Source organism: Elephas maximus, chromosome 4 (genome assembly GCF_024166365.1).
Source record: "Elephas maximus indicus isolate mEleMax1 chromosome 4, mEleMax1 primary haplotype, whole genome shotgun sequence".
NCBI lineage: Eukaryota > Metazoa > Chordata > Mammalia > Proboscidea > Elephantidae > Elephas > Elephas maximus.
The window spans coordinates 107,182,590-107,210,129 of record NC_064822.1 but is presented as its reverse complement, the minus strand read 5'-3'; the positions used below and the strand labels follow the sequence as shown (position 1 = coordinate 107,210,129).

The following is a 27,540-nucleotide window of genomic DNA, read 5'->3' as shown; positions in this document are numbered from 1 at the left end:
ACCAAACCCAGCGCTGTTGAGTCGACTCTGACTCACAGCGACCCTATAGGACAGAGTAGAACTGCCCCATAGAGTTTCCAAGGAGCACCTGGTGGATTTAAACTGCCGACCCTTTGGTTAGCAGCCACAGCACTTAACCACTATGCCACCAGGGTTTCCTTGGGATTAGTGTTCCACATATCAACACACCTTAGGAAATACTGCTCTGGAGGAAAGAACTAGAAAGTAGCTCAGGCCAAGGGGAGAGCCAGCTGTCTTCTGGTCTACAGTTACCACCTTGCTAAATGCAGGCTGGTCACTGGAGCTCTGGGGTTGGTTCCCATGGGTCTCAGGCAGTTCCCTTTGCTACGTAAGTTGGTCAAACCTACCTGGAACCAAGGCAGAGTTTCACCATTCGAGATGCCTCTGAGGAAAGCAAGGACAAGTTTTGGGAGGGCAATCAATAGGGCAGCATTTCTTTCCACCTGCCATCTAGGACATCACCCCTTTACATGCCTTTAAGTTGAAGCAAAATGCCGAACCACAAAACCAAAATCTGTTACCATGGAGTCGATTCCAACTCATAGTGACTCTATAGGGCAGAGCAGAACTGCCCCACTGGGTTTCTAAGGAGCGGCTGATGGATCTGAACTGCCAAACTTTTGGTTAGCAGCCGTAGCTCTTAACCACTGTGCCATCAGGGCTTCAAAATGCCACACAGTCACTGTTAAAAACAAACTTTGGGATGATCAGATAGACTTCAACATTGAGTTCTGGCACCTCCTAGTTGAGTGACCCTGTACATCTAAACATTGAAGGTAATAAAATAGCCTACTTCCTGGACTATCATAGGATTAAATGAGATAATACAGATGAAAAAGCTCTCAAACTATATCTGGCACACAGTAAAATGAGCAATGTTATTATTATCATCACTATCACCACCACTACCACCAGAATTTTCCTAGATTAATTCACTAATACCCAATTCAACAATCTCTTGCCATTCCCTTTCCCATTTTAAACTTAGTTTTATTATAGCCATATTTTTAAATAACAAGTTTCTTTTATTTTCCCTGATAAACTTTAAGCTCCTTAGCCACCTCCCCCACCCCCACCACAGAATTTATAATACAAGACTACTACGAATGTTCAATAGAAACCTGTTGACCATGTAACCTGCTAGGCAGGCCCAGGTGACGATTTAGGGGCATGTGTGGGCTTAAGCTTCGAGGGTAACTTGCTTGTACTTCAGACCTTGCGCAATTCATTGCTCTCCCACGAATCATGTCCTTAAGATCAGTCAGGTCCCTTTCCCTCTGCCCCCTGCCCCACTCACCCACAATGGAGAGGATGACTACTACGAAGTCGAAGATGTTCCAGCCAATAGTGAAGTAGTAGTGCCTCAAGGCAAACATTTTGAGCACACACTCACAGGTGAAGAAGATGACGAAGACAAAGTTAATCCAGTATAGAATGTCCTCCATCTGTTTGCTCTGAGTATCTGTCTCCACCATCATTGTTACCATGTTAAGGCAGATGAGCATCATGATAACAATATCAAAGGCTTGTTGAGTGACAAAATCAAAGATGATACCTTGAATTTTGTTCTGGGGTGGGAAGGAGGGAAAGATAAAACAGGATTCATAAAAGGCTTTTGAAGCAGACCTGTGGGAGTTTCCATCCTGTTAATCAAAGTACTCTCTGCTTTCTTTTATGTAAAAATGGCCAGCTCCATCTGGATGCTCTACCAGGAGCATGGAGAGAGACCAATGTCAATATTACTTCACAAAAATTTTTCTAAAATTGCCACTCTTCTCTTTTGCATCTAAGACATCACACACTTCTGGATTTCTTCCTACCTTTTTAGCTGCTCCTTTTTAGTCTCATTTGCCAGCCATTTCTTCCCTCATTTGATCTCTTCTTTCTCTATCCTTTCTTGCTAGGAGAGCTCATTTACTCTGCTTATATAACATCTATGTACTTATGCTTCTCCATTTTTTTCTTTTCCAGCCTATACCTTTCCTTTGAACGCCCAAGTTGTATACCTTATTGCCTACTTGACATCTCTCCTTGATGGCTCATAAGCGTTGCAACCTTAACATGTTGAAAGCAGGCCTAACTTCCTTCCCCCACCCCGTATCCAACTTGTTCCTCTCTCAGCTTTCCTCATCTTAATTACTCATCCAGTCCCTCAAACCAGAAATCTGAGGGTCATTCTTGTCTCTTTCCTCTCCCTCATTCCCCATCTAATCCATTGCAGGCCCTATTCATTCTCCTTCCTAAAATATAATTTGAATTCATGCACTGGTTCACTCCATTTCTATTGCTCCTGCTCGAGCCTAAGCCACCACCATCTTTCACCTGCACTCCTATAATAATCTCCTAACTGGTCTACTTCCTCTCTTTCCCTCATCTAATGCAGTGTCCATATAATAGGACGTGCGATTATTTAAAAACATAAATGGATCACACCTTTCTCCTACTTAGCTGTTCAATAGCTTCTTGCTGGGCTTGTAACAAAATCTCTATTTGTTAACCTGGTTTAAAAATGCCTTTCACCCTGCTCGTTTCATCCTGCTCTAGTTGATCTATACCTGGCCACACTGATTCTCCCTCTTTAAGAGCCTTGTCTGCTTTTCTAGAAATCTCTTTCTCCAGCTCTTTGGTTCCTTCTCATCCATTCAAATGGACACTTTTTAGTGAGACTTTTTCTGACTATACTGTGGAAGTAGATTTCCCCATACCAACTCCATTATTTTCTGTTATGGCTCTCAGGTTAACTCTTTTTTATAACATTTCACGTTTTATAATAGCTGTTTGCTTACTTATTATGCATCTCCCCCACTATATTGTGCACTCAACAATAGCAGTGTCTAAGTTTTGTTCATCATTCTCTACCTAGTACATGGTACATAGTGTAAAACCAAAACCAAACCCGCTGCTGTCGAGTCAATTCCAACTCATAGCGACCCTACAACAGGGCAGGGTAGAACTGTCCCATAGAGCTTCCAAGGAGCACCTGGAGGATTCGAACTGCTGACCTTTTGGTTAGCGGCCATAGCACTTAACCACTGTGTCACCAGGGTTTCCAAAGTGTAGGAAATCTATAAATATTTGCTGAATGAACAAATGGATGGCAGCAAAGATTTCACATGGCTCACAAGGTTACACTGGTCTTTCTGTACTTCTTAAAAAATGCTGCCCCCTTCTCCTAATCAGTCTTTACTGATGTTTCTTACCACACTAAGCTTTTATATTTTAGTGTGGAAGAAAGCACACTTAGGTTCCTGTATGCAAAGCACTGAATAGAACTTCATGTGTTGATTCTCTTCCATTCCTCTTAGTCTCATAACTGCCACAAAATGGAAACTCTAATATCAAGGAAATATAAAGAGCATTCCTTTTCTTTAAGATTTCCCGATTTTTTTTTTTTTAAGTACCAAAGCATTTATGCTTATTTTCAGGATTACTTTAACTCTGCGATTTTCAAGCTGTTTCAAAGCCCCAGGGATTTCGTTCCCTCAGAAGTTGGTGAGGCAAGTATGCAAAAAGCAGGGTGTAAGAGTTTAGCAGCGGGGAGAACGCTCTGGGACTCCTACCCTTGATTCAAACGAAGTAGCTCTACTTTTATCTTTATAAATTGGATTGCAAGATAAGCTTTTATTTAAAGGGTTCCATAGGTTTTTTTTTTTTAAGTTGATTTAAATGAAAGCTGCAGAGGAAGGAAATTGGGCCTGGCTTTTGTCCCCACCCAGCCTGATACATAAATTTAGGAGCATAAAGGGATCAATCACCAAAAGAACGGTAAAGCAGAATCTCAGCAGCCCAGCCTGTTTTATGAAAGGCTCAGTTCGAGAGGAAATCTGGGTGTTGGACTCTCCTTGTTTCCCCCTCTTCTGCTCCCACAAGAGCCAGAAGCATTAGTTTAGCTTCCAGGCGCATCCTGCAAAGACATACTGTTGGTGAGAGAGAAGCTGAGAAGACCAAATCCTTTCTCACACAGGTAGGAAAGAGATTGGCTTGCATTTTCATTTTCCTTTGTTAATTTTTGGCCGTCTCTTAAAACATTGCTCTACCAGAGCCACAGCCAATGTGGGTAACATGCCAATTCTCTGCTGCTCCCCAAGAAGGCTCATAGGAAAGGTCAGAGACTAATGTAAAAGTCATCCTGTACCTTAATCCCTGTTCTGCCATTTTACTCAGCTTATTTAGATGGGGTGGTTGGAAAAGGATTAGAGAGTACGAGACAACCAATCACTTGCCCTTTCTCCTTCCTTTTCAGTAACCCTAACTGTGCTTTTTTCCAGCTGGGTTCTTGCTATGCCCTCAGCCTGCACGATGCACTCACCAGGGGACGGGGAATGGGTTTCTGTGGTTTCTTCGAGCCCAGCTTTTTCATGGCATTGTAGTACTTCTTCTGTTCTTCAGTCATGAAGATGTCCTGACCTCCAAAGTAAAGAAGGGAAAAAGAGAACACGCAATTACAATTGGCTCTCCCACGTGATGGCTTTGGACCTCAGGATCAACTCTGAGAACCAAGGGAGATCTATCCCTTTTTACCCTCAGAGGTCAGTTTAACCAATAGTTGTCCCAAAGTGAGGTAGACCTGGGACAACTATTCTAATTCAAGGAGATCTCTGTCTTTGTCTTCAGCCTGGGATTTCTGAGATCTGCCAGTCCCTAGGTAGGAAGGAAATGGACTACCCAATTACAGAACCCTCAGGGAAGGGTAAGGAGTCCTGGTGGTACAGCGGTTAAGCACTCAGCTGCTAACCAGGTTGGCAGTTGGAACCCACCAGCTGCTTCACGGGAGAAGGATGTGGCAGTCTGCTTCCATAAAGATTAACAGCCTTGGAAACCCTATGGGGCAGTTCTACTCTGTCCCGTAGGGTTGCTATGAGTTGGAATTGACTCCACGGCAATAGGTTTGGTTTTGACCAGTGACAAGTAAACTTGAGCAACGACTGTGAAGATAGTCCCATCCCACAGACTCTTTTTTTTGGGCTTGGTTTTCCTGATAAAATACTAGAAACAACATTAAAAAAAAAAAATCCTGGCTAATGGTCCATTTATTTCAGATGTTATTAAAAATTGAGAAATTATGGTACAATAAAACAATTTGGAAGGTTTCTTAGAGTTTGGTGAGGCACACTTAAAAATGAATGAGAAGAATAAATCTTATCAATGTGCCTTGGAATAAGTGTTAATCATCTGGGGCAAGTATGGAAATGAGCTTTCCAAGAATGATCTCTTAAATCTCAATTTGCTAGAGATGCCCAGAAATTAACATGGATAATAAACGTAGATAATTTCTGCTGCTCACTACAGCTATCAATCTTTTGCTTCTTTTCTTTTTACCCCTGTCACTAGAGGCACTCTCTAACCCAATCTCCCTCTAGTGGGAGGCAGAAACCAGTAACTGGCCTCAGGAACAAAAGATAGCTAGTAAATGTGAAAAACCACATGCTGCAAAATTCAACCCCCAACAGAAAGAGTTCGCTGGGGCCAATATACAATGGAACTAATGCCACAGTGAGGTGACAACAGGGATTTTAGTGAAAGAGAGAGACATTTTCTCTTTAGAGACAGGGACAGCAGTGCCTTTCATCTGGGTTGATCTCTGACCACTGGCAATGAGGGGAGGAGACCTATCTTTTTCTTTTGTTGATTGAAGTTATCAATGATGACACCAATGAACAGGTTCAGGGTGAAGAAGGAGCCGAATATGATGAAGATGACAAAGTAGATATACATGTAGATATTGTCCTCATACTTAGGCTGTTCATCAGGCTGTCAAAGGGCAAGAGAGAAAGGATGAGCGTCAGATCCTAGCCTGGGGATCATGTGGGTGATTACAACATGCCAAGGCCATCAGTCATGACTGTGACCACTCAAGCTGCTCAACAAGCTGGGTGGGGGAGCCCTAGATACTTTCTGCTTGTCTTCTCCACACCAGCAGTTCCTGTAGTGAGAAGGTACTATTCCTGTAATTACTTATGTGCAAAACATGCAGATCAGTGAGGCAAGGGGAAGGGGAGGGCTGTCTGCTGGGAACCACACTTTTATTTCAGAGCAGGACTGAGGAGTAGATGGCTCCATTGGGGCCAGGTAAAAATCAACAGTTTAATCATCTAGAGCAAATATAAGAGAGTGATGACTCACCGATAGGAAAATCATCTAAAATCAATAAACGAAGCAATAAAGTTTCAAATAGAAACTATAACTTCTCCATTCCTCCCTCCCTCTCTTTGTTGATGAAATTCATTATGCCGCTTGCTTTTGGACCAACTAAGAAGAGTGTGGTTTCACAATGCACATCCTTACCTTTCGGGAATCTACAGCGGCATACATGATGTCCATCCAGCCTTTGAAGGTTGCCTGGCAAACAGAGTCTATCATTAGACTGAGCCTATTAGGGGTGGGTGGGATCTAGGCAGGGTCCCCAAAGGCCAGCACAGGACAAGGAGTTTGGGTTTGGCCTCACTTGGATGTCAAATTTCCTGTTTGTTAATATATGTTCCAAGGAGGCTTTAAGTTCCTGATAATAACCTCAAAGTCTGGTAAAGCACATGTTGACAACTAGGTAACTGATTCGATACATTTACGAAAGGTCTTTAAAATGGGTCTAATAAGGTTGGAAAAAGTTAGGAAAAGTCATATTTATGAGTGAGTGACAGGAATCCACTGAGGGTGCTTAGAATGCAGCCCTCCATTGAGGGGGTCGTTAAAAAAAAAAAAAGGTATTATATAAGAAAAGGAGGTCTGACAAATTCATAGCTGCATTAAAAAAAAAAAAAGGTCAGAACTTATCCCTGCTGATATACGTGTTTAGTTTGACTTCATTCTTGACAGGCCCTTCCCGACTGTACTCCTTTAGTCAAGTATAGTTTGATTTTGAAAACAAATATGGATAACCAATTTAATATTCTCCATGTGTTATCTAAATTTTATTCACGCAACTAGATTCTAAGGTTTTTTAGGGTACGGGCAGTTCTTTATTCTTCCAATGGCCCTAGCAACGCCAAGCACAGTGTCTTGCATATGGTGGGAACTCTGGGAACACGATGTTTGAATAGCTGGATAGTGGGCACTGGTCTCCCCGAGCTGCTTCAAGTAAGATTCAATTTGTGGGTCCAATTTCCTGAACTGGGTTGGAACAACAAAAACCTTTGGGGTGAGCTAAACCACTCATCACTCCATTAACTTTGCCTTCTACTACTAGCTAATAGTGAATGCTGAAGGTTAGGTTGAGAGCTTTACCTGCAATACTGCATTTAATCTTCCCAACAACTTTTGATATAGGCACATAATAGCCAAACAAAAAAACCAAACCTGTTGCTGTCAAGTTGATTCCAACTCATAGTGACCCTACAGGAAAGAGAAGAACTGCCCCATAAGGTTTCCAAGGAGCAGGTGGTAGATTCGAACTGCTGACCTTTTGGTCAGGAGCCGAACACTTAACCACTGCAACATAATACAGTTATCGTTAATTGAGCACTGTTATGTGCCATGCTCTGGTCGGTGGAAATGGTGCATCTGGCTAGCCAAAAGGGTGCAGGTTTGAGTCCACCTAGACGTTCTCGAGGAAATGCCTGGTGATCTGAAAAATCACCCACTGAAAATCCTGTGGAGCACAGTTCTACTCTGGCACATGCGGGGTCGCCAGGAGTTGGAATAGACTTAATGGCAACTGGTTCTGGTTATGTGCTAAGAACTTTTAATAAAATACCATGGATTCTCTCAACAACTGTACAAGGTTAAGTATTATTACCCACATTTAACAGATAAGAAACAAAGACTTAAAGAAGCTAAGTAATTAGTCCAAAGTTACATAGCTAATTAACACTGGAGCTTGGCTCAAACCTACGTCTGTCTCATTCCAAAGCCTACAAGCTTGCACTGCATCACAGTCTTGTGTAATACATGATGTAAGGAAAACTAGGCATGATAGAATGAAATCAGGCAAAGAAAATTGGTTAGCTACATAATTAAAATAAATCCTTTCTTACTATGAAACATTAAGACCTTTCTCTGGGGTTGCGCTGACGTGAGTGGCAGTGTCATAGCACTGTTCCTTTCTTTTTTTTTTAAGTTAACTTTAATATAGCTATTTTGTAGGATTGTTCTGCTCTCATCAAAACTGACATCATTTTTTTTTTCTCTATGTACTTATTTTTTTATTTCTCTTTAGCCAAATACTTTGACCTAGGGAGAGAAGGTGATCTCTCTGCAACTTTATTATGCTGTAGGAATCTTTATTTATTGCTGAGCAAAACTCTGATTCTGAGCACAGTGAAAGACTCCCTGTTCTTTTAAGAATTATCTATACGGGATCAAAGTGACAAAAGCAACTTGGAAGACTGGATAGGAACCTTAGTGGGCAGTAAGGTTATGTTAATGGGGTAGGAACAACCCAGAAAAGGAGGAGAATGGCTGCACAACTTGAAGAATGTAATCAATGTCACTCCCTTTGAGTGAGATCTTGTAGAAGTCAGCAAGTACTCCTGGAACTGGCTTGGGAAATGACATTGCTCTCTTGGGTCTACTAAGAAGAGCCCTGATTCCACGAGCAAGGTTGTGAAAGAACCAAATGCGACTTTTGTTAGTTGTCTGAATTTCACAGGATTGAAAAATAGTAATACTTACCACTTGAAGAAGGGCCAGATATCCTGCCCCAACGTTGTCAAAGTTGATCTTCACGTTCTTCCATCTGATTTCTGTATTGTTCCCCTCCATGAGCTTTTCACACTCCGTTTTATTGTTGACCTCTTCAATTTCAAACCGGATTTCGGCAGTCTCATTAAAGCAGTAGTGGTACTTTCCCGCAAACAGGTTAACGCCCATGATGCTGAAAATCAGCCAGAAGATGAGACACACCAGCAGCACATTCATGATGGAGGGGATGGCGCCCACCAAGGCATTCACCACCACCTGCGTTGGAAGGGGGAGGTTGCTGAGTGTTGGGAAGAAGTGGGGCAAACACATCCTTTTGATTTCCAGGAGGGGAATGACACTGTGTGGCTTGCTCTGACTGTGGGAACATTATGTTCCCTTTGGAGCTGGAGTAACTGGACAGATCCACAGATACAGCCCAAGTTCCTAAGTCAATGAACTATGTTTTGGAGGGGTGATTTTAATAAATCACTTTAATTTTAAGTAATAAACAAATTTGCCTGCTCAAGTTGGCCTAGGTCTGCTCTCTAGGAAGCAACCTGGGACAGAAAAAATATTTCTTAGCCCAGTCTCCCTCCTCCCCATCTCATAAAATACGGTCCCCATGGGAAAATCTGAATAATTTCAAGCTCACTAGTTATCATTCCCCTTCTGCAAAACAAGGTATAATTGTCCAAAATCACGGAGAACTACCCTTTGGGGTTAGCAGTGAATCAGTCCACATGAAGCCTGTTTTATGACTATGCAAGGCCAGTTATCTTATTTCAGGCAGTAGCTGAGCATGCATATTTTGCAAGCTCAAGAAAAAAAAAAAAAAGCTATATTCCCTCTACCAAACAGTATAAAATAAAAATCTGAACAGATGTGCTTTTCATTCAGGTTCATTATTCTTCTTCAGCCCTTTTCTTTTTCCCCCCTGGCTTTGTATGCTTCTAAATTTAAGAGTTTCCCCTGCTGGTCTGCCGTTTTGAGGGCTGGCTAAGGCTGATGTCTCTTTGCTCAATCCAGGGCTTGACTTGATTCTTCACAATATATTAGAAATAGTAATAAATTTTTGGAGAGATTTGGGTAGCTAAGATCATTGTTCTTAGAAACCAAAAACTGGCATATTGTTAAAAATCACTGTCTACAGTAAGTTCAGGAATAAAAAGCAAAGAAAAAAACCTCTTAGGAATCAAAGTTTCTGGGCTGTTTTAGCTTTGATTTCACTTTACACTATAGGTGAGAGTAGCTAGACAACACTTCTACTGTTACAGCAGTTTTCACTAGGGGAGTTCAAAGTGCTTACAAAAATAACACATCAGGTGGTGGGGCAGAAAACAAAGCTGGCCCTCAGCATTCTCATTTCTGCCCTGATTCGCGCTTGCTGCTGTCTTAAGCAGGACTGCTAAGGCCCAGAAAGGTTACCCTAAAATGGGAAGAATGTTTTTTCCTTCTCCGGGTATGCTAGGAGGATTAACCAAATTAAAATAAAGGCACTGGCTATAAACGAAGCCTACCTTCTCCTAATATTTTCTTGGAAGGAGGTGACAAGATCACCACATCCCTGCACCAGTTTTTCAGTGCAGGTAAGAGACATGTGACTGGCTGCCAACTAGCACAGCAACCAAAGGGTCCTGCTGTAGTAGAAGTGCCAGGTGGCAGTTATTGGCTCTACTTTGGGCCCTACTAGGTTTAGGTTTTCCTTATCTTCTGTTTTTGCTTGTATTGCAATACCACTCATCAGGACATATGGCTGAGAAGAACTATCTGCTCTGCCCTATTAATAAAAAGGCAACGATATTCTGCTAAGGACTCACTCTTCCTTTTAGATTAAAATATTTTGTGTTTCTCCCATTCATACATTAAAGCCCTTAGATTGAGAGGCAGTTATTTCTTAAGTCTTAGACCAAGAAATCTTTTTTAGATCTAACAGCTCTGTCATTAGCATAAAATGGTTCTATTTCAACTGCTGATTACTTCGAGCAAGGAAAGCCAGAACATCTGAAATCTTGAAAATCTTCAGTGTTATTCTGAATAATGATATTAATGCTTATTTATCTGTTAATTACCAAATTTGCCAGGTAGTCAGATTTGAATTTTACTTCCTTATTCTACAATTGCACACTCTTTGGTAGGAACACCAAAAAGCAATGAAATGTGCAAAAGGACAGGCAAAAGGAGGATGCTCCACAAACGGAATGATCGTTCCCCAAACAATAAGAGTAGATCACGTAAAGATTCAAAGGCTCAAGTCTACGTGACAGCTTCTCGCGTCAGAGCTTAGGTGAAGACCATGACCTTGTGTTAGACTGTCACCACTGTGCCACAGAGAGTGGGCCCCGAAAGACTGAAACCTATAAATGTTGCTTTTTATCTCAGTTTAGAACCCACCTCCTCCAGGAAGTCTTCCGACTATAGGGAGGATGATCTTTGACATCTGTGCAAACCTAGTCTAACCTGTCTTATGTTGTGTCTACATGTTACAGTTAAATATGGGGCAATATTTACAGCAGGGAAGAATAATTAGCTAATTGCCTAGATGATCTCTTGATGCACTTTTGCACTGATCAGTGGAATCAATACACTAGAGTATTTACTAAGCCTTGCTCTGATACGATGTAAAAACCCTACAAAATTCAGTGTACTTGTAAGATACAAATATACTACCATTTATAAATGATAATCAAGGGAAAACTTCTTACCTTAGCTAGTTTTGGAAACCCTGGTGATGTACTGGTTAAGTGCTATGGCTGCCAACCAAAGGGTTGGCAGTTCGAATCCTCCAGGTGCTCCTTGGAAACTCTATGGGGCAGTTCTACTCTGTCTTATAGGGTCACTATGAGTCGGAATCGACGGCACTGGGTTTGGTTTTGGTTTTTGGTTAGCTAGTTTTATAAGTAAAACAGTTAAAAGAGTTGATGAAATTTACTAATAATTCTTCCTTGCTGTGAGCATTAGCTGATAAGCTGAAATATGTTAAAGAGAAATTGTTTAACTGAACTCTCTATATAGTGTTCAAATGCTACGACTGCTAACCAAAAGATCGGCAGTTCGAATCCACCAGGTGCTCCTTGAAAGCTCTGTGGGGCAATTCTACTCTGCCCTATAGGGTCACTATGAGTCGGAATCGACTCGACAGCTGTGGGTTTTGTGCTACTATTCTCTGCAACCAAAGGGCAAGAAACCATGCCTTCTTATTTTGAACTCTCATACTACAGAGATATAATAAATGATGATTCAAGTTTCCCTAGATAGCTACTTAATAAATTGGATCTCCTCTTCTGTTCCTTAATAACTCTCTAGTTATTCCACACTGACTTTAATTACTGTGAAACTCATTACTGTTACAAACTAGATACTGGTAACACTACTCAAAGCTAGGTTCTTTCAATTTGCACAGTTACATTTTTCAGTGGAAGTTTTTACTTAGCCATGGATACAAATGTAACTGATGAGAAAGTTCCAATGGATAGTAATCCTTATACCATTTTGGTCTTCTCTATTATGCCTAGTATATTGCTGCTGCTTATTAAATACTATAAAATCTGTCAATTTTAATATCTGGCAGAGGGAACATGGCTTTAATGGACACTGTGTACTGACAATCAACAAAAATGCATGCATGTTTCACAGCATTACTATGATAGATCCTCAAAAAATTTAATAGCACAGCAAACTTTCAAATGATTACTATGGAGGAGAGAAAAGCAAAGAACTACAGTAAGTATTCCTTTGCCAACAGCATGAATATTTCAATGTTCTGGTCTTTGGTTTGAGGAAGGAGAGAGGGAGACTGGAGTCAGTGTCCCAGGACAGGCTAAGGTCATGTGTTCCTTCTCAAGTGAAGGCCTGAGCCTATACTGGAGCAGCACAGTAACAGTTGAGCCCATCTGCACTGATCATATTTGGTTTATGAAGATTTCTTATTTTAAGATTTCTCTCAAGTGTTAGCATACAGAAGAACCCAAACTGAAGAATGAAAAACATACACCTTTCCCTTCAAGAAAAATAACGTTTAAATACAATGTATGCACCTCATTCTGTTTACTACTGGGGAGTGTATTATAAACTTGGCAAAATTCCATATTTTCTTCCTGCAGTTATTCTTCTACAGAAGGGCTGGGAAACTACAGGATAGGAATGAATCCCTGAATCCTCTCTACTCGCTCAACCAGTTACGATCAGTACTGCTGGCTGACTGGAGTCAGCTGAAGAGGTCTCACGTTTATACCAAAGCTACTCTCACTGAACATTTATTGTTCTAAAGTCCAGCTTTGGGGTCAAACTTGTTCTAGTCTCTATTATCTTATTAGAAAATATGTTGATGTAAATGTTTCACTTTCTAGTGCTTTCCAAATAAAACTTTCCACTGCTTCATTTCTCTATTCTAGACCTTGGGACTCTTAAACTACTTGAAAGCTGACAAGCAAAAGAGAGTTCAGGGAAGGTGAGGAAAGGAGGAGAAGCTAAAGGGAAGAGGTATGGCCACCAAAAGGGCTTCCGTATCTACATTATTCAAGTAATTTCCTCATGAGCATATTGGCATCAGCTGGTCACAGGGACAGAGCTGACATTAATGAGCAACTACATGGAGGATGTCAATAACAAGTGTCTGCTGGGTGTTTTTTCTTGGGCTTTTTTCAGGCAGTACCAACCGCATTTCAGGAGATCTAGGATCACTGTCACGGGATGGTGGAAGATCAAAGTCTACTAAGCTCAGCCACAATGTTGCAAATATTGTCTTCGATGGATTTCTTGTAATGGAATCTTCTCCTTAGTTTTTCAGTCACTAAAATGGGTTATCAAGTCTATCACAAAATTAGTATCATCTATTTAAAAATTTAACCAACCTCTTTTGAAAAATGTGGGAAGGTGGGTGGAATAGGGAAAAGCATTTTAATTCTATTCGCAATTACACCAGTCTTTTTTTATTGCCATAGACTCTGCAATAGAGTCCCTCTCTCCCTAAATTTAGCCTGAGCTTAATAATGGCCTTATTGCACACATTTTGAAATCTCTCTCATCCATGGGAGAAAGACTTAGAATCCAAAGTTGTTGTTTTATTATTAAAATAAAATTACACTGCTGTGGAAGTGACTGCCCTGCAGGTGGCTTCGGGTGGGCTGCATAAAGCTTACATTTGTAAACCAAACTGTGACTGTGCTACAGAAGAAACGTGAGTTTGTTGCAAAAAAATATTTGTCCAAATAGACTAAAATAATAAAATAAAACCCCCAAGTCCCAATGAAACTTTCATTTTTCTGTATAACTGTGGGTGGCTTCATGGAATAGTGGCCAGGGATCACAGATCAGGAATGAAGGGAGCAGCAATGTCCCGGTATCTAGTTTCTCCAATTAGTCTTGCTTCATGTGCACTATTGCAACAGTTTAATTTTTATTCCTACACTCTAGTATTTGCACGTTTAAAAACATATCCTCTGGTTTGTTCTCCTGCATGTTTTCAGCATGTGAATTAAAATGAGTTTTCTTGGTCTCGTTAAGTGTAACAGACCTCTCTGACTACCAGAGGACAACTATTACAAACAAAAGCCAGTTATCCACTTGATTTTAGGAAACTGATTTGTGTATGTGAATGTGTGTGCACACACACATTCACATACACACTTATTTAAACCAAGAGACAGAAAAAAGGCACCAAAAGAGGGAGCCTTATTTCTAAGTTATAAGGGTAACAGCAAGTTGTATTTTTTGGATTTGGGTGAAGTATCACCAAGGCAGGAATAGGAGGTATCAAGAAATTTCAGGAGAACTAGCTGATATTTATGCATCTAGCACTGTGCCTGGTTGTCTTCTGACAGTGGTAGGATAGGGGACCATATAGCATGGGCAGGGGGGTTGGGGGTGAGGAGAAAAGCTTTGCTATCAGACAGAGGCTGCCAGTCCTTACGGGACTGGGCTGAGAACAACAAGGTGCAGTAAGAGGAATCAGAATAGAAAGAAAAGCATTTCTTCTCCCAGGGTCATGCCAAATTCTGCTCCATCCCCAATTCCAGGCCTGCCATCATTTCTTCATGCCCCTTCTCAGCCACTTTCTCAGTGACTCCAAGGCCACAGTCCCCACCTGGCTGATGCCCCTACACAGCACTCTCTCCCTCTGCCTGCAGCCTATGCTTTTCAGTGGGTCTGTGGGTTACAATTCCCCTTCTTTGCACCTGGTGATTCTCCCTATTATATCAACAGCCCAGAAAGCTGCCCCAAGTGCTACAGGTAAGCCAGGCCAAATGAGAATAGCCAATGTTAACATGTTCTGCGATGGCATGTTGTTGGGAGTGGGCCAATATTAATGTGATGAGGCAGCTTAATGCAACTCCCCTTCGCAAGTGCGAGGGAGAAAGAGTGGAGGATCCAATCAGCAGCTGCATCACAGAGTTGGTGTTTGAATGATCTTTCCACCATGTGATCAGTTCTAGCATGCTTGAACAGTTTCCACTGGCATGCAGAAGGATCAGCTGCTCTTAGTATCTTACCCTCATCCCTTCAAATCGTGACAAGGCTCTTAAGGGTCTCAAAGCTCTTAGGGTCCTAAGGGACTTTATGGCACCTAGTTCCGAGTAGCCCAGGGCATTAGCTATAAGGCTGACTAAAGAGACCTACACAGAAACAGAAGAGAAAAACAAAAAAGGAAATAAAAACAAAACAAAAAAATAAAAAAAGGAAAAAGAAAAAAACAAAAACAGAGGTTCCAGAGTGTTAGAATAAAGCCCCTAGCACTGATTAAACAGATTGGGCCCCTCCCCCCCAGGTAGAGGAAGTGGGTAACACCAGCTGCCTACTTCAACTTGACTCAAAGGACCTGGAAGGAAAGGTGGTTGAGAGGCAGAAGAAAAAACACAAAGGGAAGAGAAAATTGAGAAAAGGCAGTAGAACATATACATACACGTTGGAAAAGGGAAGAGGCTAAAGGGAGAGGGAGAAAGTGAGGAAGTTCCATTGGAAAGAGAGGAGCCTGAACAGATGACAAGAACCTTACCCTCGCCCTTTACAGTCTGCAGGTCCCAGAAGTTCCCATTAAATTAAGCCAGACAAACTTAATGGTACCTATGGAAAAGAATACAGATAAATACACACACTCCACACAAGCTGCCCCCTCCTCAGCTCATTCACCATTGGATTTCCAACAGGGACAAGCTCCCTTATTCCTGGTTGACAAGAAAGCAATTGTTTGAGGATTTGATGAATTACTACATCAACAAATAAAACATACTCGATAAGTACCACAGCTGACTTTGCAGTTTCCAAGAAGAACCAAATGAGGAAGCTCCTTGACAGAATTTTGGCTCCATGAGAACTTGCTTAGGTAATTCTTCTATCTCTTGCTTTTAACTAAAATAATCCTTGCATATTTTAACTATAACCATGACCCCATCATGAACTTGAAAACTTGGGTGGGTCTGGACAGGTGAATCCATACTTTTCCTTCTAACTACCATTCTTTCCCTCTAAAACAGCCCCAAATGAGTGGGGCCTCAGGTCTATGACTTCCAGGACATTCTTCTGTGATCACTCTTATCATTAGAATAACAGCTGGAAAGGATCTCAGAATACTGTTTTCTTTCATTTTGTAGATGAGGAAACTGAGACCTATACACAAGAATCTGTTAAGTGTCACCTCGGCAGTCTGGAGTCAGGATTAAAGACCCATACTGTCTGACTCCCAGGCCAGTCAGTGCTCTCTCTTTCATGGGCAGGTCACCTCCCTAATCAGAAGGTTACATGGTAATATCCCAATAGGATTATCAGTGTCTGAACCATCAAGAGTTGAATATATTGCCACTGGGTGAAGTCGGTCGGTCTCCAGGCCTAGATTCACAGTCAAACGCTTTCCTGCTCTTTCAGAGGCACACTTAACCTCATTCTACAAGAGCTCTCAGGGCGGTTACCACAATGATCCCTTAACACTGGATGCTAACAACACCTAGGGCTGCCTAGGCCTGACCTGAGAGATATACGAAGCTCTTCAGAGAGTACCAGACCTGAAAATATCTTTAGCTGATAAAATCCTAGACCGTCTGGGCTCTGGGTTTCTTAGAACATTCTTTCTCTTACGCTGTATCACAAATCCTGGGATAGGTTAAGAAGTTCCCATCAACAGTTCTTAAATTTTTCTACTGGGAAGTGGTAGCTGCAGATCTGCTCAGCCTAAACTCTTGATATTTTAAGGCAAATTTGGGCGGGGAGGGAAAGAAACAACCCACAACTCAGTTTCATGTGCTGCTCTTTTTATCTCTATCAGAGGGCTTTAGTTCTTTAATTCTGTATTTCTGAACTGCATAGAACTTTTTTTTTTTTTAATGAAGACATTAATAATTAAGTGGCAGGGCTGTCGGGGGGCAGAAGTGGAGGAGTGCTGATCTGGAGAGGGTCAGGGATGATGAGCAGGCTCAAAGTTTTCAGTTTTAAAAAGGGGTGTGAACCCTCATCTATGCATATACTCATAGTTCATCAGAGTAGTATCTTCTCTGGAGTCCTAGGCAGTGTCCAAAGCAAATGTGGAACTAGATTCTGTCCTATTAGGGCACCAGTGCTCTTTAAAAAGTCGACAGTCCGGAGTTCAATCTTGGCCTGAAACAAGGGCCTCAGAAACCTCATCTAGATGACGCTAGCATCAACCAATCATTTTCCTCTCAACCTATCATTATTAGTAAGATCTATATGGAGGTGTCTCTTGCCCAGTATTGCCAAATGCAGCCAGCTCTTAACCTCAAATATTCTAAAACTGCCAGATTCTTAGTGAGACCTTCTAAGCTATCCTACCCCAAATAAGGACCTGGATTCAAAAGACCCCTGAGTCAGTTTCATCCTATCAAACTATGCCAGGTAAAGACTGCAAAATCTTAAGCCTAATAGGGCTTAAGTGGCTACAGGTGCCATACAAGGCAAGGAGATCCAGCTCTTCAGGGTGGGTGGTTCATCAGATAACAAATAGGCCTAAGATGAGAAGAACGGTGGAGGAGATGCGAGGCCAACTCAGAGGTTGCTGTGGGCCAGCTGGCTCTAAGTGTTGCTGAGTGGTAATCTGCCGGTCAACTGATCAATCTGGCTGAGCTCTCCCAAGGCACAGCCCATAAGGATCCTATCTGGGTTACGTATTAGCAGGGCTATGCTCTCTTGTAATACTGTCTCCGTGTTATGCCCTCACTGGATACTCAGAATACTGCTTAAAGCATACTTTATGGAAATAATCAAACCTAAAACAAAACTTTTACTTTTTTTTTTTAAAACAAAACAAAAAAGAAGTAAAAATTCAGGGACTCTATTGCTGCAGGCATGGCAAAAAAGGGGAAGACGTGGGGTGACTTTTTCAAAATGATGTGGAAATTTTCAGAGTGTATTTCCATTAGTCTGAATTCAGGATGAGGTGAGTGGTATCTGAAAGTTCCCATCCCTAGAAACTGGATTTGTTGGCTTACTCCAGGATATGATGGGGTAAATTTCCTTGAGGAAAAGATGACAAAGTTCTTTTATAGGCCAAGATCTTCAGTGCAGCCAAGGATCTAAGCAAAACATAATGTGTCCCCTGGTTAGGAACTCATATGACTTATAAAGAGAATTAACCTTGGAAGTTGTCTGGATTATCCGTATGATTCTAAGAAGTACCATCAGCAGCTATTAAGGGGCAACAAGGAAGAATAAAAATCCACTAGGGAAGCAAATATAGTGATGAGTAACAGATTCAGACACTAAGTCACCAGCTGATGAAATGGGAGGGGGAGAACCTTAGGGAGATAGCATGCTAAATTAGGACCTAACATTCACACCTGCTGGATGTTCTAAAATACCAAAGGAACTTCTACTCAAACAGACAGCAAAGACTGATAGTTACAGTTGTTCAGGTGAAAGTCCAAGACATGTTTTCATCTACAAATCAAAAGTGGCAACCAATGTGATGGACAACCACAGAAGTTGGGGCTGTCACCACACAGCACACTCTGCTTTCACGCTGTGGCTAACTGTGTATATGCTTCATCTTTTCAAGCCCTTAGAGAGAAATGCTGATGCCTTATACTCTCTGTATTTCCTGCAACACCTGGCACGGGGCTTTCTGTGTTGTGGGTGCTCAGTAAATATCTGGTAAGTGTTAAAAGAGCTATAATGTTTGAGACAAGAAGTCGATAAAGGGAGGTTTCTGGGAGCTCATTAATCCCGGAATGCTAGATTACCACACTCCTAGAATCAGGCCAGAGTTGCCTTCCAAGCTAGTGCAAGCTTCCCAGGGGCCAGGACCATGCCTCTGTAACTCTCTATGGCTTCCGGGACAATTCTACACAGAGAATGGCATTCAATTTATACTGTTTACTAAATACTGGTAGAAGACAGAGGCGTTCTCAGGTGCCACTGTTAGGTCCCATGGTAATGTAATAATCCAGGGACTCCCAACGGCTGGAGGGATTTATGGATTACTGTCAGTTGGCTACATGCCTGTATTAAGCTTCTTTTTATCGCCCTGCCACCTAGTGTAAGAAGTGACAAAAAATGTTTACTAAATAGTGATGTGTAGGAATTTAATGCTTTTAGCATATATTTGGGTACTGGAGGAATGTGGGATATCTGGTCAATACCCTTGAATTCTTGGGCTGCTCACCCTAGAGAGAAGAGGAAGAGAATGGTTCAGGTTAGGGTAGACGGCAGAGAAAAAGGTCACGGTGGGGCGGATTTGTTCCAAGTCCGTTTCTCTAGCTAGGCATTTGGGAATGGAGTAGTGGAGATGTCTAAGTTCTCTTAAGGTGCAGAAGATTGGGGGGTGTCTTCTAGGACCCCACTGGTGTGCCAAGTGACTCTAAGTGGTCCTGAGGAGTTAGAGTGAAATGAAGACTGTGCACTTCCCCTGTTCTCTAGGAAGAGAGCTGGCCCAGTCTCACTTCAGTTCTCTGGGCCTTATCCCAAGCCCATTCCTTATGTTTTAGAGGTCAAGCTTTTCACCTGTGGGACGTAGAGGTCCTTCCATCAAGGTATCAACAGTTGCTCATGGGAGTACTGAAACCTCTTGCTAGGGTCTCATGGGGGCACCCTCTGGGGCCATACCTTTAGTTCACATTAAGGGCCTCCCCACCCCATTCAGACATTTTCCAAAGACCTGCTTTCTGAAATAGGGGATGCAAATAGGAGGGCAGTGATAGCTCTTGGAAGGAGTCATTAGCCATGGAAGCTGCAGACCCTATATTGGGAAAGGAACGCATTTACAGAGCAGAAGTCATTACTTGTGCAGAGCACTGGGCTCTTGTTACCTAAAAGAGATATTTCCATTCTGCTCTACCCAGATACCAGAGGCACTCTATAGTTAGTTCACAATACAGTCAATAAACTTATATTCCAAATGTACCAATCCAGCTTCCAAACACTTCACTTCCTTGGCACTTCTCAGCCCTCAGCAGGAAGGGAATTCTCCATAGGCCCTGGTCCTGCAATTCCCACACACCCTTTCTTTAAAATGCTGATTTGGCTGGAAGAAAAAAGCTATAGTTATTACACAGAATAAGAGACCAGTCATCACTGTTAGTAAAGTCAACAAGGAACAAGTGCTCGTGGGTGAGAAATAGTTATAGATGATGCCGCTTTCAACCTGAAAAATAACATGAGTGGTAACGGCCACCAAGTCTCAGAGATGGTCTTGGAACCTGGAAGAAAGGATTGTCTCAAGTTTGATCATCACCGTGGAAGACTGTAGTATGTGGGAAGAGGAAGACTTTTAAAATACTACTTTCTTAAAGTGACAAAGGTCAGGTCTTTTAAACTTTATTTTGGTATGAAAAGCCCTCCCGCTTTCCCTGATTAATTGATTTGCTCAGCTGAGCCTGGTACCAGGACCTGAGTTAGGTGGAAGTATCCATGGGTATGATCAGCAAAAGAGTCCACACAGACCCATCACCACCTCTCTCCCAGCAGCACTTGCTGCACTCTCTCACTCCCCTTTCTGCTGCCAGCTGGTTTTAGGCAAGAACCTTCCTGCTTCCAGCCTTATAACAAGGGGCTTTAATGTCCAATGATTCCACTTCCCATTCCTAATTTCTGAATCTTCTAAGCCAAACCCACCAGAGTAGAGTTGGTTGTTTAGTCTCTAGAGCAAATGCAGGGTCTTCAGTGCTCCCCTTCCCCAAATTAAGAACTGAGTGCTCTGAAAGGAGCTTTACCCAACCGGAACCTACATATACATCTTATCCTATAACCTGGGTCTCAGGCTATTCTAGCCGTTAGAGGAAGAAATATCCCTGTTTCTGTTTTCATGCTAAAGGGGGTGGGAAGTAGAAAGCAGGACACGTACAGCCACAATGAGGAAGTCCAGCCAGCACCAGGCATTGGTGAAGAACTTGACGAAGCCATAGGCTGTCCACTTAAGTAACATTTCCAGGATGAAGATGTAGGTGAAGACTTTGTCAGCATATTCCAGGATGGTACGAATGGTCTTTCTCTGCTCAATGTAGATGTCCTCAAAGGCCTGAAAGAGAAGCAGCAGCTGCCTATAGTGCCTAAAACCAAGCAAGCAATACTGGGAGCACTGCCATTCTCAGGCAGCCCCTCCTCCATGGGGCTGGCCTATCATAACGTCCTGTCTCTTTCACTTTACCCTCCTGCTGCATTTTTTTTAACAGTTTTATTGCAATATGATTCATATATAATTCACCCAGTTAAAGTCAGTGGTTTTTAGTGTATTCAGATATTTTAGTAAATATTTAGTGCATCCGTCACCACAATCAACTTTAGAACACTTACACTATCCTGAAAATGCAACAGCTGTCATTCCCGTCCTCCCACCTCCCCTAGCCTTAGGCAAGTACTAATTTACTTTCTGTCTCTAGAGAACTGCTTGTTTTGGACATTTCATATAAATGGAATCATGCAGTGTGTGGTCCTTTGTGACTGCCTTCTCTCACTCAACATGATGTTTTCAAAGTTCACCCACATTGTAGCATAAATCAGTACTTCATTTTTCATGGCTGAGTAGCCATTGTACGGATGTACTGTACCCGTATTTGTTTAACCTTCATCACTTGCTGGACATTTGTGTTGTTCCTAGTTTTGTGAATAATGTTGCTATGAACACTTGTGTACAAGTTTGTGGATCTATGCTTTCATTTGTCTTGAGTCCACACCTAGGAGCAGAATTGCTGGGTCATATGGTAATACTATGTTTAACCATTTGGGGAATAGCCAAATTGTTTTCCAAGGTGGCTGCATCATTTTCCATTCCCACAAGAAGAAGAAAGGTTTAGCTTTTTCCACATCCTCAGCAACACTATAAATGTTCTTCATGTAACAAAACCTTCCCTCCTCTCAAGCCCGTGACAGCACAGATCTGGGTGGAGGGTCACAGGGGTGGGGGATGCTCAGAAATTCTCAGTACTACTTTCTTTCTCTGGTATTCCTGAATGAGGACATTTCCCGATAGGAAGGGATGGGCATTCCTAGTTGCAGAGTGATAGACTGCACAGGTGTGGTGCTTAGGAGGGGAATTCCTAAGGCTTGAGACTAAAAATGTGGAGGTGAAAGGAAGTCCCCTGTCAAGCAATGCGAGGTACCCTCTCTGGACAGTTCTGGAAGGAAGGACAGCACTTGGCTGCAGGCAGCCTCATCTTCCAAAATGGAGGTACATGAACATCAGATGCACCAGTTTCATCACTGGGCAGCGGGGCGCAGAGGTCATAGGTGCCACAGTTCTTCTCAGGGTCTTGGGACAAATATGTCTCCTCTGCTCAGTAAAAAAAGCAGTAGCTTCCACATCAGGTTTCCCCTAACTCCATTCTTGGAAATCCAGTCTATAACCCAAGATATGTGAGATGTCCAAGACTGATCTTCATGTCACTGGGGGCTCTAATGCCCCTCCTCTTAAGTCTCATAACCACATTCTAGTCTTTCCTTGGACATGTTAACTGTGTCTTCACAGCTATTCTTAAATTTCATGCCTATTGTTATACAGGGTCTTCATGTACTGAGCCAAGTATGTCCTGTTTATTTATTATGACAAGTAAAAATTGTCCAAGGTGAACATTAAAGAAAGTTCAAAACTTCTAGCTTCACTGCTGCTTTTATTCTTCTTGGCAGAGATAGGAAACAGCAGACTCAAAGGATGGGCATGCTCTCTGTTATTTTAGGGTTTTGTTTGTTAGATGTGAAGAATAATTTTGGCACCAATAATAAAGTACCCTTCCTTAATCGCTCACCTTAGTCCGATCTTCCCTTTTCTCTACAACAGAAACCATGCTTTCACCTTGGGCGCCTCCACAGCACCTCAGTGAAGTGCTGAGTGAATACCTGTTGACGCAACAAATGACCCAGGGGCAGGCAGGACAATCTGGCTCCCCTCTGCTCAGGTCAATAGCTACCGTGCCACCTCTTGTGCCTCCTGTTTAATCCTGACACCTTCCTGCATAAGCCTTTCCCTGAGTTCCCACAGTCCTCTCAGGAAAACCATCCTGTGTCCTTGGGCTCCCCTTTACTAAACATTACTGCTTTTCTCAGCTTCTCCTAGTCTTTCACCTCACAAGCCAGTGAAACCTCTCAAGTCACTGTTGTTGGGATCTGAATTTTGGTTTTCTTCCTTGGTATTTTTTTTTGCTTCTAGGTTAAGCTTTGATTCCACATCTATCTGAATGTGGAATCCTTCTTTAAAGACATTTCAGAATTCTGCATCCTTCACCTGTTGCTTAATTAAAAGAGGAAAATGTATAGAGCCTCTAGTCCCTGTTGCCCTTAAACCTACTCAACTAGCAAACAGCTCCTTCATATCAGACTCTGTCCAGGTCTCCTCGGTTATAATCCAGCTAAAAAACAAATGCAAACGCCAAGATAATTAGCCTTGACAGGGGAGGAGCCCATGTATCCAGTACCCTGTGTGCCTCTCTGACTAATGAGAGGCACTTACAACAATGTGAAATAAGTCCCTTTGTACTAGAGGCCTGACATTTCTAATCTCTAAAGATTTGCTAATCGTATGGGTTCTTGGAATCTAGCGAAGTGTGAAGGGAGAGTAGGTGGGGGAACATTACTTCCCCCTCACCTTGGTAAAACTGAAAAGTAAATAAGGGATTTTTGGGTGGTAAGTGAGAAGAGGAAGATCATTTTAGGGAGTTGCTTAGAATGGGGCAAACCAGGGAGTGAAGATACTTGGTAATCTGTGTGCTCATCCTGTTGAGAAGGGGGTCTTAGGCTTGAGAGGCATCATGCTGAGCCTAAAGAAGATCAGGATGTGGACAAGTGTGAACTCCAGTCCCAAAGACTCGAAACACCAGCCCAAAGCTCTTTAATAGACCATTATCCACGGGGCCAGAGCCAATCTGTGTTTTCAGAGAAATTGGGCTTGGGCCCCATCCAGTCTTTTCCTACTAGTTCCTATAAACCCTTTCCCAGCCAATCCCTCTTCATATTCTCCCCTGGGCCTCACCAGGGCGCCACTGCTGAGCAGGATCATGAAGATGATGAAGGTCTCAAACCAATTGTGTTCCACGATAAGGAAGCAGGTTTTCCGTAGGATCCACCACGACTTGCCTAGCCCTTCCTCAATGTTGACCTGGCAGCACTTGAATCGCTGGACACAACCTGGCACCAGCGGGAGAGGAGGTCAGACCGTGGCAAGCGTGCCCCACCCAGACCTGCCCTCTCCTCCATCTCCCAGGCCCCACCAGGTGCTGCCCCACAACACAGCCAGGAGTACAGTGGCTGAATCAGAATGTCTGATTCAGACATGGAGAGGGTGGCAGGGTTGAGGCTCGGCTGCAAGGCTAACAGGGCAAGGCCCTCTGGAGTTGGGAAGATCTCCTACAAAGAAGCAGTGAGAGCGGGGAGAAAGGGGGAGTCAGGAAGCAGGCATAGCCATGACAGACTAGGCCTTTTAAAACAGAAGTCTTTGGGCTGATGCCAAGAGAAAATGGACAAAGGCAAGTTTGAGAACAGAAACTTCTCACAGGTCAGAATCAAAGAGGGGAAATAATAACATCTCTCAGCATGGTGGAGTGGGGAACACAGTTCTTGAAGCTGGCCACTGAACCCCTCTTCCTGTCATCTAGCCATTAGCCCTGACAGAAGTCTGTCTGCAAGCAGTGCCAGTGCCACAAGCACATCCCCTCTCCCTGCCCCCTTTCACCTTCTGTGAAGCAGGCGTCTGGATCCAAGTATTCCTCTGGCTGTTCCACGGGGACCTCTTCTACTTCTGGCTTGATATCGATGGTGCTTCCCTCAGACGAGCTGGTATCATCCAGTTTCTAGATACACAAGGAAAAGGGACAGAAAGTACCCGCAGTAGCATATCTACTCCAAACTGATAACTGTACCTCTAACAGGGATGATGTGCCAGTTATAATTCTTCTTATAACTCACCATCATCTGATTCATGGTGGGCAAATAATTACCACAGGGCCTTCAAAACTTCTCTCAGGAGGGGAGTATAACATTAAAACCCACTCACAGATGACAGTGACCCACCTTAAACTAAATGTGGCTATAGGTTGATCTCGGGGATATAGCTGAGATAGATCAATGGCAGGCAAGTACCTGAAGGTTTACTCCAGCCCTGACTTAAAAGACCCACTGCCGTCGAGAGGATCCAAAAAGAGATGGAGAGTGGATCCAATTAAATAAAATTCAAGGTCATCAAGGAAAGGTCACCTAGAATGATATTGGGGTGGTGGTGGGGCAGGGAGGTTCTCAAAGTGAACTGACTATTCCAGAATTTCTTGACCAAGCCCACCGCTGAAACAACTCCTAGGGCTGATAGAGCCTCACTTGCTCTCATATAATCAAGGTTGATTTCTAGGTTGGGACCTTACATCTTTGCTGCCTTCAGGATCCGACTCGCTGCTAACATCCTCTGTGTTGAGGTTCTCAAAATCAGACTCGCCAACAGCAATGGGTACCCGCACAGTCAGGTTGGGGTTGTTGATGAAGGACATGTGGTCCTCGTCAATGATGTACTTCTCCACACTGCTGCCAATGCCACTAGTTGTGCCATTGCCATTCTTCTGGAAGTCGCCATTCCGGTGGATGTCTGCACCAGTGTGGTTGGCGATGCAGTTGGCCTTCTTTTCATATAGCTCATCCAGAGGTTTCACTTCATCAGCCTCGCGATGCTTGAAGTGGGCCTGCATGAAGGCACGTACTTTTAGTTTGATCCAAGCCACACCCTTCTTGATCCGGATAACCGAGATCTGTAGGTTGTTCATTTCCCCATCATCGTCCGTGGCTGCCAGATTGTCTGCACTGAAGGAGCTCAGGAGCAAGGCCAGAAATAGGTTCAGCACCTATACCAGTGGAATTGTGAAAAAGGAGATTAAATGGTATTAGGAAAAAGTTAGCTACTAAATTAGGGGTTGCAAACTGGCAGGCCACAGACTTTATGACACTGATTTGAGTTTCTGTTGTGTTTTCTTTGGTCTCCATAGTGTTTTAAATGCCCATGTTGTCAGGTGGGCATTATGTTTGCTTTAGTTGTAATGCAAGGAGTTTAGCACCTCTTTTCATGGGTCTTTTATAGTTTTACATACATTCACCTATTCTCAAATATATTTACTTCTTTTATAATCAGAAAAAGAAAAGGCTATATCCATTTTGGAAGAAAATTTTCCAAAAATAAAAACAAAAAGGTGTATATAGATTGTTGGGGAGGGTCAAAGAGTGCACAGATGTCATGTATTCATGGGCAGGAGATGTCTTAGAGGCCCATGTTAGGAAAAACCAGGCTTGGAGAGCCAACCTGTCATACAACAAGTTAAGGAGGTGACACAAACTTGTATTTTGTATCATCTTGTTTTAAGAATGAATTTCATTTGAATTGGCAAATGTTATATATATTTTTAGAACAATAAAAAAAGAATGCATTTTCTTTGTGTTCCACACACTGATAAAAGCAAAATAGCTTTAGCAAGACACTGATGGTGACTTTCGTGCTCTGTTATATAGGCAAGTGTCATCACATACAAGCTTTATTTTTTATTTTGTCTTAATTTCCTATTTTACTACACTGGACATTAAGATTAATTTTTATTAAGACTTACTTTTGAAAAGTGGGAGAGGTGCTCGCTTCTTGATTTACACTTGGCCCTTACTTTGTCACATTTCTGAAGAAGAGTAAGGCGCACATCTTAGGTGGAGGTATTCATATGTACAGAGTGGGAGGGAGGGAAAGAATAAATGAAATATATGCATTTGGATTACCTGGGCCGTTTGCAGAAGTAAAAAGAAACATGGTTGGTAAAATGGGGGTGAGTTGCAGAGGTTTTGAAAGCTAGGTTGAGGAATTTGAATTTTATTTAATTGGATGCACGACTGGTTCCTGAGCAAAGGAGATGACAGCGATCTGAGAAAGTCATTACTACTAGCTACATTTAGCAGCGGGGACTAGAAATTAGGAGGCTGTTACATGCATGAGTTGATAATGGTCTGGATTAGGCTACAGTGATCTCAAACTTCAGCATGCATAAGAACCTCCCGGTGGGAGTGCTTGTTAAAAATGCGTATTTTCTTGGCCTCACCTGAAGAGATTCTGACTCAGTAGCTCTGGTACAGAGCCTGGGACTTGGCCTTTTTTAATGAGTGAGACTCAGGCGATTGTGATGCAGGTGGTTTTCAGGCAACACTTCTAGAAACACTGGGTGTGTTACAGAAATGGAAAGGAAGGGGCAAGTCTTATGAATACTATGAAGAAAGACAAATGAAAAGACGTATTTAAGACACATCAGGCATTTTCCAGTGGAGAGAAGGAGATGAAAAAGACTCCAAAGTCACAGGTTCCTAGAGACTAGATGAGCAGAGGGACTAAGCAGAAGTGAAACTGGAAAAATGCCATCAGGGTGCAGAAATTATAAAGTTGACTTTTGTCATGTACTTCAGGTATGTATGGACAGTCATGGGAAGATGCCCTTGAGACAACTGAGAATAGCAGACTGGAGAAAGGGT

The 27,540-nt window shown here is 42.5% G+C and overlaps 1 protein-coding gene across 6 annotated transcripts in view; it reads right to left on the bottom strand.

The window, feature by feature from the left end:
• Positions 1-27,540, bottom strand: part of SCN8A (sodium voltage-gated channel alpha subunit 8) — a 232,298-nt gene that overhangs the window by 18,236 nt on the left and 186,522 nt on the right. For 4 of the 6 annotated variants that reach the window (XM_049883169.1, XM_049883166.1, XM_049883168.1 and 1 more), the window contains exons 17-25: positions 25,416-25,886; positions 24,734-24,851; positions 24,035-24,189; positions 20,918-21,091; positions 8,629-8,913; positions 6,307-6,360; positions 5,635-5,772; positions 4,331-4,435; positions 1,319-1,589 (exon numbers count right to left, since the gene is read on the bottom strand). In XM_049883169.1, the coding sequence (XP_049739126.1) occupies positions 1,319-1,589; positions 4,331-4,435; positions 5,635-5,772; positions 6,307-6,360; positions 8,629-8,913; positions 20,918-21,091; positions 24,035-24,189; positions 24,734-24,851; positions 25,416-25,886 (1,771 nt within the window). Of the gene's footprint in view, positions 1-1,318; positions 1,590-4,330; positions 4,436-5,634; positions 5,773-6,306; positions 6,361-8,628; positions 8,914-15,125; positions 15,249-20,917; positions 21,092-24,034; positions 24,190-24,733; positions 24,852-25,415; positions 25,887-27,540 lie in introns of all 6 variants that reach the window. The other 2 variants (XM_049883171.1, XM_049883170.1) reach the window with 2 other exon arrangements.